The sequence below is a fragment of the Dermacentor albipictus genome, chromosome 10, assembly GCF_038994185.2.
Source record: "Dermacentor albipictus isolate Rhodes 1998 colony chromosome 10, USDA_Dalb.pri_finalv2, whole genome shotgun sequence".
Taxonomy (NCBI): Eukaryota; Metazoa; Arthropoda; class Arachnida; order Ixodida; family Ixodidae; genus Dermacentor; species Dermacentor albipictus.
The window spans coordinates 8162877-8176501 of NC_091830.1; the positions used below are offsets into that span (position 1 = coordinate 8162877).

At 48.6% G+C, this 13625-nt stretch overlaps 1 protein-coding gene across 1 annotated transcript in view; it reads left to right on the top strand.

Annotated features, from left to right (window-relative positions):
• The window catches only part of LOC135920399 (homeotic protein distal-less-like), a 104404-nt gene that overhangs the window by 21884 nt on the left and 68895 nt on the right, over positions 1-13625 (top strand). The window contains exon 2 of the mRNA XM_065454658.2: positions 10364-10545. Coding sequence (XP_065310730.1) covers positions 10364-10545 — 182 coding nt within the window. The remainder of the gene's footprint in view (positions 1-10363; positions 10546-13625) is intronic.

Sequence of the window (13625 nt, forward strand, 5' to 3'; positions counted from 1 at the left end):
GCTTATAGACCTTTGGCTAAGGCTTTGGCTAACCGCAGAAAGCCTGAGCAACGTTTCACACACACACACACAAATTAGGACGAACTTGTTCACCTGTACTTCTGTACTTGTTCACCTGTAAGAATGTGCACTACACATTTGTACAGAAAATATGATGAAATGTTTACTTTTCAGAGGTAATTATTAATTCGTTAATAATTAAAATTTTCAAGTATCCACAACTATAGACTTTGAGTGAGCAAAGCTTTCGGTTTTGAATGAACCACTAGAAACATAATAAAATAGATTAGCTAAATTTGTCAGTAGACCGATTGTAGACGTCATATTAATACTGATCTACCCTTTCCTTTCTTCCATTAGCCCCACAAAGGCCTTGGGCCTTCCTGTGCGATTAAACAAACATACATACATACATACATACATACATACATACATACATACATACATACATACATACATACATACATACATACATACATACATACATACATACATACATACATACATACATACATACGTACATAGATACATACATACATACATACATACATACATACATACAAATTTCGACGGGGGCGAAATACGATAACACCTGTGTACTTAGATTTAGGTGCACGTTAATGAACCCCAGGAGGTCCAAATTATTCCACAGTCCCCCACTACGACGTGCTTCGTGATCAGATGGTGGTTTTGGTACGTAAAACCCAATAATCTAATACATGCGTACAAACAATATAGGTCCAAAGTTCGCTGGCCACAGAGTTCATGAACACGTTGACTGCGTGCCCTGTTCGGTTGCAACAGGTCCAAGGTTCTGAAGAGGAGCATCAACAACTCGCTATGTGAAAATTACTCCAGGAGCCCTTCCAGCTGGCCCGTACGGACAAAAACGTCCCGAAAACCCAAGGTGATCGCGCAGGTTGTTGCCTGGGAAGTTTTCTGGCGAAGAATGCGCATGATGCTAAGCAGGTTGTGTCGGTGTGGGAGGACCGTGGCATCACGGGAGGGCCGTTTCTAATTTCTTTACACTCGCCTTCTTTTGGACGCACTTGGCAACAGAGAAAGAGAGAGAGAAGGTAAAAGGGAGACGCGGGCCGTGACAGAACGTGTCTTTTGGATGGACGATCCCCTCGAGAGACGCCGTGGCCTTCGAAGGGGGGCTACGCGTGCCTCGCTGCCGCGCGGTAGCCCGAAAGACGGAACGTGGGCCTTTCCGTCAGCGGGCCGAAGGGCGCGTCGCCAGAGTCGCCCGAGGGCTGCGGGAGAGAGAGAGGGAGGGAGGGAGGAGGGAATAGATGCCAGCGCTGCCACTCCAGCAGCCACGCAACAGCGCGCACCACCACCGCCACCACGCACGCAACCCCAGCGCCCACACGAAACGCTCGCTGCCTGCGTCGTGTGCGTGTGTGTGTGGACACGCGACACCTGGGAGCGCGCATGGTCGAGTGTGTGTGTACACACTCCGTGTAGGCGAAACCTCAAGCGACGGGGAGAGAACGCATACACTGGGTGCGCGGTGGTGGGCGATCGCGATGTCGGCGTTCTTGCTCCGCTGACTGCTCGATGATTGCACGCGGTCCTCAATTGTGTGCCTGCTTTAGAGGGCGCTTGTGTATGTGCACGTGTGTGCGTTGACCAAACTATATCGTGCATGTAATTAAAATTTGGGGGGGGGGGGGTGATTTACCGTCTCGTGGGTGAAAAAATTACGAGGGACACCCAATTTCGTAGGGGGATAACCGAATGAATTTAGACCATTTGAGTTGTATCACCCCAGGCGCGGTGCACGAGCGTGTTTGCACTGCGGCCGCATCGCAGTGCGGCTGTCGGTAATCGGACCCGCGACCTCGCGCTTGGCAATAGAGGGGCGCGATCAATTGGCAAAGTTCGCGATGTGGTTTGTGTTTGCCCCTTATTCTGATGTTGTATGGTCATTCGGCGGGGACAGAACAGTTGCCCGCTTCTTGGAGGAAAAAAAAAATTGAACCAAAGCAGGAGCTTGATGCCTATATTTGCGCGATAGTCGTGTATGTGTGTGTTTCCACACACACACACAAATGCAAAAAAAGAGAATTTAAAAGGGATGTGGCCCTCACGAGAGTTAATAGGGCATGACAGAGATTCATCATAATGGTGATTGTCATCATCATCATCAGTTAATACGGTACGACCGTGCGTGCGTACATGTGCCTATGTGAGAGTTCGCGCGCGCGTGTGTTTTTAGACGTCTGTCCCAATAGACGCGTCGAGGTGGTGTGCACGTGCTGGCGACCACCCTCGCCCCCACACAGCCTCCGGCGGTGTTCCCCTCCTCCGCTTTCTCTGTCTCATCTGCGCGTGCGCATCAGCCCCGATTGGGCGGCGAGCAGAGTGCGGTCGGGACGCGTTACGTGATTGAGTGGCGAGGCCTGGCTACGCGCCTCGCCGGCCTTCGCCTGTTATTAGCACTGCCGCTGCGACCGACGCGCGCCGATATTTGTCTCCTTTACTTTTTTTTCTTTTTTCTTACGCGTATTCTTCGCCGTCGCAGAGGAGCGGATGTCGTCGAGTGATTATGCGACTGTCGTCGAAGCAAACAAAGTGCACCTCGACGCTTGTCCAGGAGGGACAGCCATTTCGCGAGCAGAGCTCCACCGTGTGTAACAGTAGAATACCGACGGTGTTCGTCATTGCGAAAAATCTCGGTTTACCACGTACGTGGATATCTTCGTGGATACCACGTACGTGGGTAGCCTTCGTGCTTTCTGTTCAGAACAGGTGACTACACCGCGCTTGGTATAGAAAACTGATATATATATATATATATATATATATATATATATATATATATATATATATATATATAATACTGAGATGTGCTTTCCGATGTTATTTTGATGATGGGATGATTTGTCAGTAATTCGTACACTCTTGAGGGCTGCTTCACCAACGCGTCCTTCGTTCTGGCAACTTTCATGGCTTATACCAACCAAGCTTAATCTTACGGCATCGCTATCGTAGATTCGCTAATACAGCGTAACTCCAGGCACCCGATTGGAAAGAGAGACATATTATTGAACGAAACCCTCGCTGATATTCCGAAGTCTACATCTCGCGTAATAATTAAAGAAAAAAAATCGAATAATTTTGAATATATTTTGGGGGGGATTGGACTGATGTTTTGTTTAAAAATTATAAGGCGGCCAGCATGTCTGCCATATGTTGTCGTGGGTGGCGGTTCACTACAGCGTTTGCGTCGGGAACCGCGAGAGAAAGGTTTCAGGCGAGCGGGACGACAAGGACGGGGCCCTCCTCGCAGGACGCGTACACGCTGGCGATGCCCGCGGGGCTTCTTTCGCTGGCGCTGCGAGCGGGAAAGGGGGGGGGGGGAGTGGGGGAGAGAGAAAGTCTCGAAGGTAGTGTGTGTGTGTGCGCGCCCGCTGTACGGGGGCCACGCTGCCGAAGCGCTGGTGCTGGCCGTCCTGCTGGCAAAGAAAGGCTCGGCCTGGCTTGCCCGCCTGCCTAGCTATACAGCCTGCCGCAGCGAGAGCCGCTCTCGACTTTATTTTTACTTTGTGTGTTTTTTTTTTTGCTCTTCGTTCGTTCCGTCTCCTTCTCTTTATGGCATCATCTTTTTCTTGACGAGGACGTCACCATTGTCTTAGGAGACGGCCGGGCACTTGTCTCGCTTGAAGCGTGCTTCGCGGCGTACGCAGCGGACGACGTTGCTTAGTCGAGGAAAAGAAAAAACAGTGCCTAGACCCGGGTGAAGGTTGAGGCAGGCAGTGTTACTGGAATGGCAAAAAAATAAAAGGAAGAAAGAGGAATATAATATGTGAAACGACCTTGGAGAAATATTGAAGGAAAGAAAGTTACCCGGCGCATGTGACTCAGCCGCTACCTCTGCGTTCAGCTGCGAGCGCGAGGTCGCCGGTTCGCTTCCCTATCGAGGTTCCTCTGCTTTCCGACGGCGGTGCACATGTGGTATATATGAGGAAAACGCTCGTCTACTTGCACTCTATTTGGGGCTTCACGTTAAGAAAACGCCACTCTGTATATTTTGATGCGGAGCCCTTCACTGTACAGGCGCCTCTCGCAGCTTACGTGTTGCTGTCTTGGGGGGGGTCAAGCCTTGTCACTCAATCGAGGAGGCAAAGTTGCGGAAATAACGTGGGACTTCGTAAATGAAGGAGAGAGACAGAGAGAGAAAATAATGCAGAGAAAGGCAGGGAGGTTAACCAGAGTGAGTTCACACTTGGCATGGTCACGGTTCAATTTGGCTGTCGACGAAAAAAAATGCAAAGAAACGGCGCTTTTTTCCAACTGCATCAGCAAAACTTCACGATAGGCTCACACCATATGTAAACCGAGATCTCCTCTTCCTTATAACTGAACGCGATGTATATGTGTAGGCTTTGCTTTCTTTTTTTTTTGCATATATATATTTCGTACGCTGATTTGTGCCTGATAGCACTCCTGTGTCCCCCTGACAATAAACACCGGCTAGTGAGTGGTTCTACTCGCCGTCTTCCGTGTGCGTATGACGTATTTTTCTCATTTCTGCTCCGGTCCGTTAACTAACAATGGCTGGCTGGTTGGTTAGTTAAGATGTTTACCACAGGCAGAGTTAGTTAGCCTGGCAGTCTGGGCAACTGCTGCGCCTGAGCGTCTCGCGAGTTTCTGCAGCGCAAGACGCACTATCCTCAACATCGAAACGTATCCCAGTCGCAGCAGGTTCACCAGGCGGTAAACTCGCCGAAATCCAGCCGTTGCAGATGACCGCAGTTTAGCGCTTCTGCGCATGTTACTTTCAGTAGATGAAGCGCTAATAGTGACGGCACATTGGGAAGGAAGAAAGACAGGAAGCGCCTTGTCCCGTCTTTGTTCCTTCCTAGTGTGCCGTCAATATTGGCACTTCATCTATTGAAAGCTGTTCTGTTGTGACTGTATGTGACAATGCATTTACACGATGTATGTACCACCCGCTGACTAGACCAGTTCGTTAATAGGCGACAGTATCGTTTGTACTTATGAGACTTTCATCTACATAAGTGTGGAGACATTTACCTTATATATTGTATGTACCATGTGTTCCTTACGTCATATTCTTCCTGTGGAAACGTTGCGTGATAAGTCCTGGTGCTTGTGCGAAAAGACTATTTGATATGTAATCTTTAACCCTGTACGATGTGTGACGGAACCACTCAAGAGATGAGGAGTAGCCGGCGCCTTGAATTGTGCGCCAACATCTCCTTATATCATATCAATAATAAAAAAAAAGAAAGCTGTGCACCAACTAGCCCCACAACGTGCTTTACAGCACATGTTACGATATGCCTCCGAGCGGCGCATCGCAAGTGCCGGTTCGTGGCTTATATACATGCATGCCGTCCGGACGCTGCCGCCACATGCGTCGTGCCGTGGGCACGCGCTGTCCGGCGGGGCTGTCCGCCCCGCCGGACCGGCAACGAAGCTGGCCGAGAGTGAAAAGCCTCCCCGAGAGAAGTCCTTGAACGTGTTTCCTGTTTCGGAGGTCTCGGGTCTCTCCGCCGCATGGCTACCGCCGCCGCTGCAACGCCTGCTACACAGCCGCGTGCGCGTAGCATTTCTCTTCTTCTGGGCTCCGCCACGCTCTCTCTCTCTCTCGGCGTTATGACTTCGCCTCGGCGTCTAGCTCGCCCCTTCCGGCTGGTCACTCCCGGCGATGGCCGCCGGCTTCGCTGGCGGCGTCGCCTTGCGTGGTCGTCGTCGCGTGTTGCCGGACGCATTCGTGCGTGGACGCTCCAGGTCCGCACGGACACCGAGGAGACAGCCTCGGTGACGGAGGAGAACGAGAGAAGAGGGAACAAAAAAGAAAGAAAAGAAAGGGCGCTGCTACAGTGCAGCGCCTTCTGACAGGCGGCAGCTGCATACGGGCCGGCTTTGTTCGCGAACCAGGAGGTGTTCGAGAAACGTGTATATGCATGCGAAGACGCGTCCGGCAAGGTTTCCCAGCATTCATTAAGGCTACACTAAAGCAAAGCAGTCAATCAGTTCAGTGTATTGATTAAACGATATTTGAAAATTCTGCTGTCGTTAATTTCTTAATATTAGGTTGATTATTTGAAGATAAAATGGCGGTCAGGGTTTCAGTTTTTCAATTTCGCGCCGAAGCTCCAGCTCGGATACGTCGTTGTGACGTCACGGATTACAAAGTGTTTTTTTTTTGTATTTGGGTCGCGTTGGCTCAGTAAATGTTCCACAACGTTACCCTGTTTACTCTTTGGCTCCTTTAGAGCACAGCGTAGTTGATCTTTGCAGCTAAATAATTAACTAGACTTTAGAAGACGCCGCAGAAATTCATGACCTCTAGGCGAACTGGTGCGGCAGCTTCAAGTAGGCGTCGCCTTTTATCCTCGGACTTTTCTTGCTGACCAAGTGTCTTCTCGCGCGAAGAGTGACGTTTTTGTTATTGCGGAATGGTGCTTTAATAATACAGAATAAGTAATTTTCCTCTTTAGAGCTTTTTTTTTTTAAACTTGTTCCTACGATCCTGTTGTTCGCTGATGCTCGTCTCGCAAAACTGTCACCGAGCCTTGAGGTGGCCGCATTGTGATATGACCAACACCCGTTATTACCCTCGGTCGCGCCATGTGCCCCTCTGCTGCCTCGCGCTGCAACTTTATTACTGCGGAATAATTACCTTCACAATGATAGTGTAGGCAGAATATAAAACTATGACAATAGACACTCCACTATTTGTTTCTTTTGCACGTTTTTCGTGGTCGTGAACATTGTTTTTTTCAGTAATAGCTAATAGCACCTTAGCCCATACTTTGTGATATGGAGCATCCGGAAGTAGCGGATGTATATGTGTAAACTTGTAGTGTCACACTTAGTTTTGTTTGTTGACTTAGTGAAAACAAGCCGTTTGGTCCTGTATGGACCACTAGAACAAAGGACTATATATAGGCTTTCCGCTGACTTGATATAGACAGGCAGACAATCAGGTATGTAGGTGAATTAAAGATATGATTTTTTTAAAATACTACTTCTGTTCCTTCCTGTCCTTAAAGCATTGGATAACATAAATGTTATACGACCAGAACAGCCTACAATGCTGCGAAACAGTGCAACATCGAAGGTATACGCATGCGCAGAAAGCCCGAGTGAGGTGTCTAACCGAACATATATGCGGATGTGGTTCTTGCAAGAAGTGAATCGACTTAACGGCACAAGGAACGCGAAATAAATAGGAGGGGGGGTGGGATAAATTTGACATATGTAGAACACGCCGGACTCTTGGACTGTGTCTATGTTGTTCGCTCATCTACACCATCATTTGCAAAGGTGTAGATCACAGGTCACAGCTGTAGATCAGCTCACAGCTGTAGATCAGCTCAGATCAGCTGTAGATCAGCTCACAGCTGTAGATCACGGCTCACAGTGTGATCACAGATCACAGCTGTAGGCGCACATCTACACCATCATCATTTGTAAAGGAAAGCACATGAAACAAATAAACAAAGAAAAAATAATACGCAGGTCCAACGCGAACGTTGCAATGTACGTGAAGCGAATCCTTCATTAAGTGGTTTTCTCGCGCACAGGCATGACACGCGACGCCAATTGTCTCGAAAAGATATACTTGACGTTGTCAGGGAGAATCGTAGACGTGCAATTTCGGTTAGAGCACTAGGCTGTTCAATCCCACCATCGTGGAGGTTAATAATAATCCATTATTATTATTATTATTATTATTATTATTATTATTATTATTATTATTATTATTATTATTATTATTATTATAACCTCGCTGCGCAATACATACTACCGAGCTTGCACTGTGGAACAAAGTGCGCACGGCGTCCGCGTATTGCACGCGTGCATAATGCAGCGTTGCGAAGGCATCGATTCCCAATTTGCCGTGGAAGTCTCGCTCTCTTCTGTGACGAAATGTTTGACCAAGGCGTGGTCGCGTCTGTCCGTCACCTCTGCCCTTGAGCGTGGACCAAGGTCGCAGCGCCGCGGGGCGGGGTCGCACCAGCTCAAACTGAAAGTCCGGTCAAGGTGGTCACGCATCTGCGGGACAGAGAGTAGCGTCTGATGTCGACAGCGATTATAGGACGAAGTTAGTTGTTGTTAAAGACTCTCGCTTGCAGTAGCGGACACTGCCACCGTTGAACTCGTCGAGTTCTTTCTGGCAAACGAAAACTCAATGCGTTTCCCATAGAAATACTTTACTCACTGCTTAAGGAATTCATTTCAGCCCTTGTCAGCGTTTCACCAGTCATTCAGCTTTTCGTCGTTACGGAGAGAACGAAGAAGAGTTGTAGATGGAAGCGGAAGAATGAAGAGTGTTATGCCAAATATACTATATAATCTCACTCACTCACTCACTCACTCACTCACTCACTCACTCACTCACTCACTCACTCACTCACTCACTCACTCACTCACTCACTCACTCACTCACTCCACTCACTCACTCACTCACTCACTCACTCACTCCACTCACTCACTCCACTCACTCACTCACTCACTCACTCACTCACTCACTCACTCACTCACTCACTCACTCACTCACTCACTCACTCACTCACTCACTCACTCACTCACTCACTCGCCGTTACTATATAGTCTGAATGACTATAGCTTCAAATTATTCGTACTCTAGCAAGCAGTGACTCAGCGACGTTTTCTTTTATGTGTTTTCTCAACGAAGTGTGGCCGCGGCAACTTTATGGACGATACTAATCCAGCTTGACACGGCTAACGCCATAAGCGTTGCGTTCGGCCTCCATGTCTTGTGTACTAGGTTCTTTTTTTCCCTTTCTCTTACGAAAACGACTTCAGACGCCGCCGTGTTTCTTCCACGCCGCTAGCGCGTGGCCTGCTCAGCAAGCGCAAGTACCCTTCCTGCGTACGCGTACCCCCAGGCAGCGTCGTGGTTATAAATGATGCGCGAAGCACACCCCTACATAGATGTTTGCAATACCTGAACGACGCGACCAGAGCACTCATGCCGGCGCCTTTCGTATACCTATAATGCCGGTGTATGTTTTCTTCGGCTACATTTGCGACACGGCGGTTGTACATTTGCGTGATTGATGACCGGGAAAGTCTGTATTTTTTATATCTTCTTTTTCTCGTTACTATTCACGATGTTTTGAAACACAGCTGGTCAAACAAGCGGGCAAAGCTAAAACGACTGACTTTTGGACGAATTTTGTACGTATCCCATGCCGTTACACTCATTACCAACGCATAATCGGAGAGTCAATGGGATCTTGACACTCCTTAATCGATGCCTTTTATAGAGACTGATAAGAAGCTTGAGTTTTACTGTAGCATGCATTTTTGAATGCGGTGAATAGCGTAGAAGAAGAGAGGGTGGGGGAAAATCACAGAAGTTAACCGGAACGTAAACTCTGGTTTGCTGCTCTGAACTGGCGACGGTGACATGGAAATATAACAGAGATAAGTGATATCATAGTCGCCTTGCCTGCTCTTACAACCACGCAGATTGTTAAGAAGTATACGCTAACATGCTGCTTTGGAAGTGAAAGAAAGCCCCCGGAACAACAATTGCGGATATAATAAAGAATAAAAACAACACGAGTGGTCACGTTTGTTTGGACTCTTCACGTTTTAAGTGATCTGTATCAGTAAAGGGACGTCCATTTTCCCCATTAAATTTACATAAAAAAGATATTGCGCTTACTTTGCTCTATTTTTGCTCACATTTTGCACTATGGTCACATTTTGTAGTTTGAATCATTCAGTATAATACTTGACTCGGTTGTGCAAAACGAGAACAAGGTGAAAGCGGGAGCCAACGTTTCGACAAGCGGACTTGTCTCTTTCAAGGCGACTACGTAGCCTTGAAAGTTTCGTTTTGCTCATCCTCTTGAATTTCCATCTCCCGACTTCGCCCTGTTTTCCCTTGACACGATTGTGTGTGTTTAAGAAGACGTTCATTACTGCATTGGCAATTGACATCTAGTAAAAGTGGTTTGTCAAGAAAAGAACTGCGAATTTGCCTTCTCCCGCGCCTCTCGAATGAACCCTCGAGCGATTATAGGTAACCAATCACGAACGCCTTCTTTTTACCGTACTAAGCATCGCTCACTGCAAGAGGCGAGAAGGGAAGTTCGAATTCTTTTTTTTTTTCTTGGCAAACTAGGCAAGTGACAGTGGCACATCTTATATACAGAATGGTTCGGACTAGAAATTCGATCTTGCTGCAAAATTCGTGCAAGAACAGAGCAGCGGTAAACACAGAATGTTTTCTTTTTCTTTAGCGATTTCAAGGTATAAACACTCGCGTCTCTGCGTGTGTGTGTTAACGCAACGGCGACAGCATGCGCGTCTCTGAGCCCCCGGTGTTGTGTGGTCTGCGCAGACAAGTCCCAGCTGGAAGATACGCTGAGGGTGAACGGCAAGGGAAAGAAGATGCGCAAGCCCCGCACCATCTACTCTAGCCTCCAGCTTCAGCAGCTCAACAGGAGGTTCCAGCGGACCCAGTACCTCGCCCTGCCCGAGCGCGCCGAGCTCGCCGCCTCCCTGGGACTCACGCAGACGCAGGTCAGTCTGCGCCCACGTTTCCTGTGCTATATACTTTGGGCACGCGTGCAGTTCCCAACAGGGCTCTGCTGCGTACCGGCCAAGGAGGGCTGCGAAAGAAGGTTCTGCAGTGGCAGTCCCTGCCTCATACGGTGTAGTTGATTGGTTTTAGACAATCTGCAAGACTTCCGATGTAGACTGCTATATATATATATATATATATATATATATATATATATATATATATATATATATATATATATATATATATATATATATATAGATATGAGCTGTAAAATATGTATAGACCTATGTAGACAAGCAAGTCTGCCTGCATGCACTTCGTTTAGTCGGTTTCTGGTCTGTAGATGGTTTCTTTTTTATGGGGTTTTACGTGCCGAAACCACTTTCTGATTATGAGGCACGCCGTAGTGGAGGACTCCGGAAATTTCGACCACCTGGGGTTCTTTAACGTGCACCTAAATATAAGTACAAGGGTGTTTTCGCATTTCGCCTCCATCGAAATGCGGCCGCCGTGGCCGGGATTCGATCCCGCGACCTCGTGTTCAGCAGCCCAACACCATCGCCACTGAGCAACCACGGCGGGTAGATGGTCTATGGTAATATGTAGTGACGTCATGAATACTGCCATATCGTTGTACAGCCAGCACGGAGCAAAACTGCACTTTATCTCGATCCACTTATATTCAGAACCGCAATGGAAGCTATGAACAGGAAAGAAAATGGCGTATGTTACGTCACGCGAGTACTCCCCGCCATCAGCACTAGAAGTCGTTGCATAGCGATTCTTTAGTCTGCTCGTTATCTATAATAGATTGTCTACGGCAAACTGCTAAGTCATAAATATGTGTAAAGTCTATGGCGATTACACGGTATGGCTGTGTGCGCCCTCTGTAGGCCATGTATATAGCCATACGGAAAGGCTGTAAGACTGTGGTCCATTGTCCCATTTAAGGGCGTTTCGGCGTCTACTAGTACTGTACAGCGTGAAGCTCTCCTGACGGTTCATTTGTAGACTCCTTCTCGTTTTTATTACACGATGCCGTTACTACTTATGTCGGGTATCGTGTACGTTAAAAGAAGCCAAGTTGGCGGCTTTCGAACCAGCATTTCCTTATTAAAGAAGGTTGAGCACCCGTACTGTCTCGTGGACGACGTGGCGGTGACGAGAAGGAAGGGAGCTAGCCATCCGTCATATAGGAAGACTCCGACGTATCCGAAATATTCGTTTAGATAAAGAAAGGAGCAGTACATAAGGCACGAAAGAATAAAACGGCAAGAAATAATGTGGCACTGTAGATACAGCGCTGCACAAATCTTTCCGATTTGCTGGCGGAGCTGTCGGCGTCTATGGTGGCCTTGAAGCGGGCACAACTACGCAGAAACGTAAACCGGAAAAAAGGAGAAAGGAAGGAAAACGAAAGAAAAAGGGAAAAAAGAAAAAAAAAACGATCCGGAGGTTGTAAACTTGGCTGCCGAACCCTTTGAACCCGCACCGCGCCTCCGCTCCCCTGCTGCAGCGGCGTATAAATACGGCCCCACAAAAAGTGGGTTTAGCGGGGGACCTCCTTCGGCGCCCCGTCGTCGTCTCGGCAATGCGCTCACGACGCGGGTAATGATGATGGTGATGACGATGGCGATGATACTTGACTGCCCCGGCCGCGCGCGTGCCCGGGCCACCTTAGGACAGTTGGAGGCCGGGAGAAAGATGAGCCTTCCCTTCCGAGTTTTCTGGCTGCAGCAACGATGAAAGCGAATGGTTTCGCTGCGCCCGCTTTGTCTCGGACCCGTCGACGTTTCTCTCTTTTCGGCGCGTTTTGGGCGATTGTTAGAAAGAGGAGAGAGAGAGAGAGAACCGCGTAGCTACGCGTGCACGGTTTAGGTAAAGCCTGGCGGTGGCGCGAGGTAGCCAGAAGACTTAGGTGAGGGTGGTGGTGTAGGCATACAGAAGTGCCGTCGGCGAGTTCTCTTTTTCTTCTTCCGAGACTGAGTAATGGGCCTTGTTTCTGGGTAGCGTGCCTCCTTTGCCGCCGTGCCCGCTGGGCTCTCTCTCTCTCTCTCTCTCGTACAGTCGTCCGTTGCGGCGTTGTCCGTCGACAGCCCGTTCCGTGCTCCGACGCCTTCGGCGGCGTTTTTTCTGCAACCAGAGCGGAAAAGACTTCCCGCCTAATGTGGTACCGGCCGTGTGTTTTGTCGCTCGCCCGTACCTTGCTCCGTCGGCCGGTGGCCGCGTCGGCGATCTTTTGTTCCGTTTCGTATTTGTTTCCTTCTTGTTTCTGTTGCCTTCTTTCTTGGCTCCCTGCATTACGTACCACGGTGCTGCGCAGCCTGCGTGTCCTGGGAGACAATCTTCTCTTTTTTTTGCTTCTTCTTTTTTGAGCCGCGATGTTGACGCCGATAACGCTGCGATAAAAGAGGGCGTTCTGTTTTGGCGGCCAGAATTAGACTTCGCCAAGTGGTCCTGCTGGGTTTTCTGGGTGACGCGCCTCTAGGTGTACAGAAGCGCTGTGAGTCGGGCTGGGCCGGAAGGGCCCCGTGGCTACCGTCGGGCTGGGGAGAGGATGCGGCGATTACGTAGTACGCTCGCGGCGTGAACGACACTGCGAGGTCATCCCGTCTGCGGTCTTTAGCTCCGGCCTCGTTTTACGTAATCCTCACGTCTCCTCGGGCCCTTATGAGAGTGGACGTAGTGTACGAATTGTTCTATTGCGCTTCAGTAAATCACTCTCATTTCTTGTTCCGCTAAAATATTTCCTTCTTACAAAAGTCACCTGAGCACATTGGTACTTTCGACACGATTGTGCAATAATGGACGTCGACAACAGAAATAAAAGCATAAAAGAAACAAGTCAAGTTCCGGATTTCATGAAGGAGGCTCTCAATAGCTTTGTTCACAGTCTATTTGTGAACAATGAGGCTGCGGCACGGGAGCCGGAACGTATTTTTTTTTGTTTTATATTAAACTCTTATTTCTGTCGTCGGTGTTCGATATAACTAAAATAAGTGGTGATAATCAACGACCAGACGAGTTTCGTCACACCCTAGATTTAATGGCTCTTTTAATTTCGAGATTGCAGGAA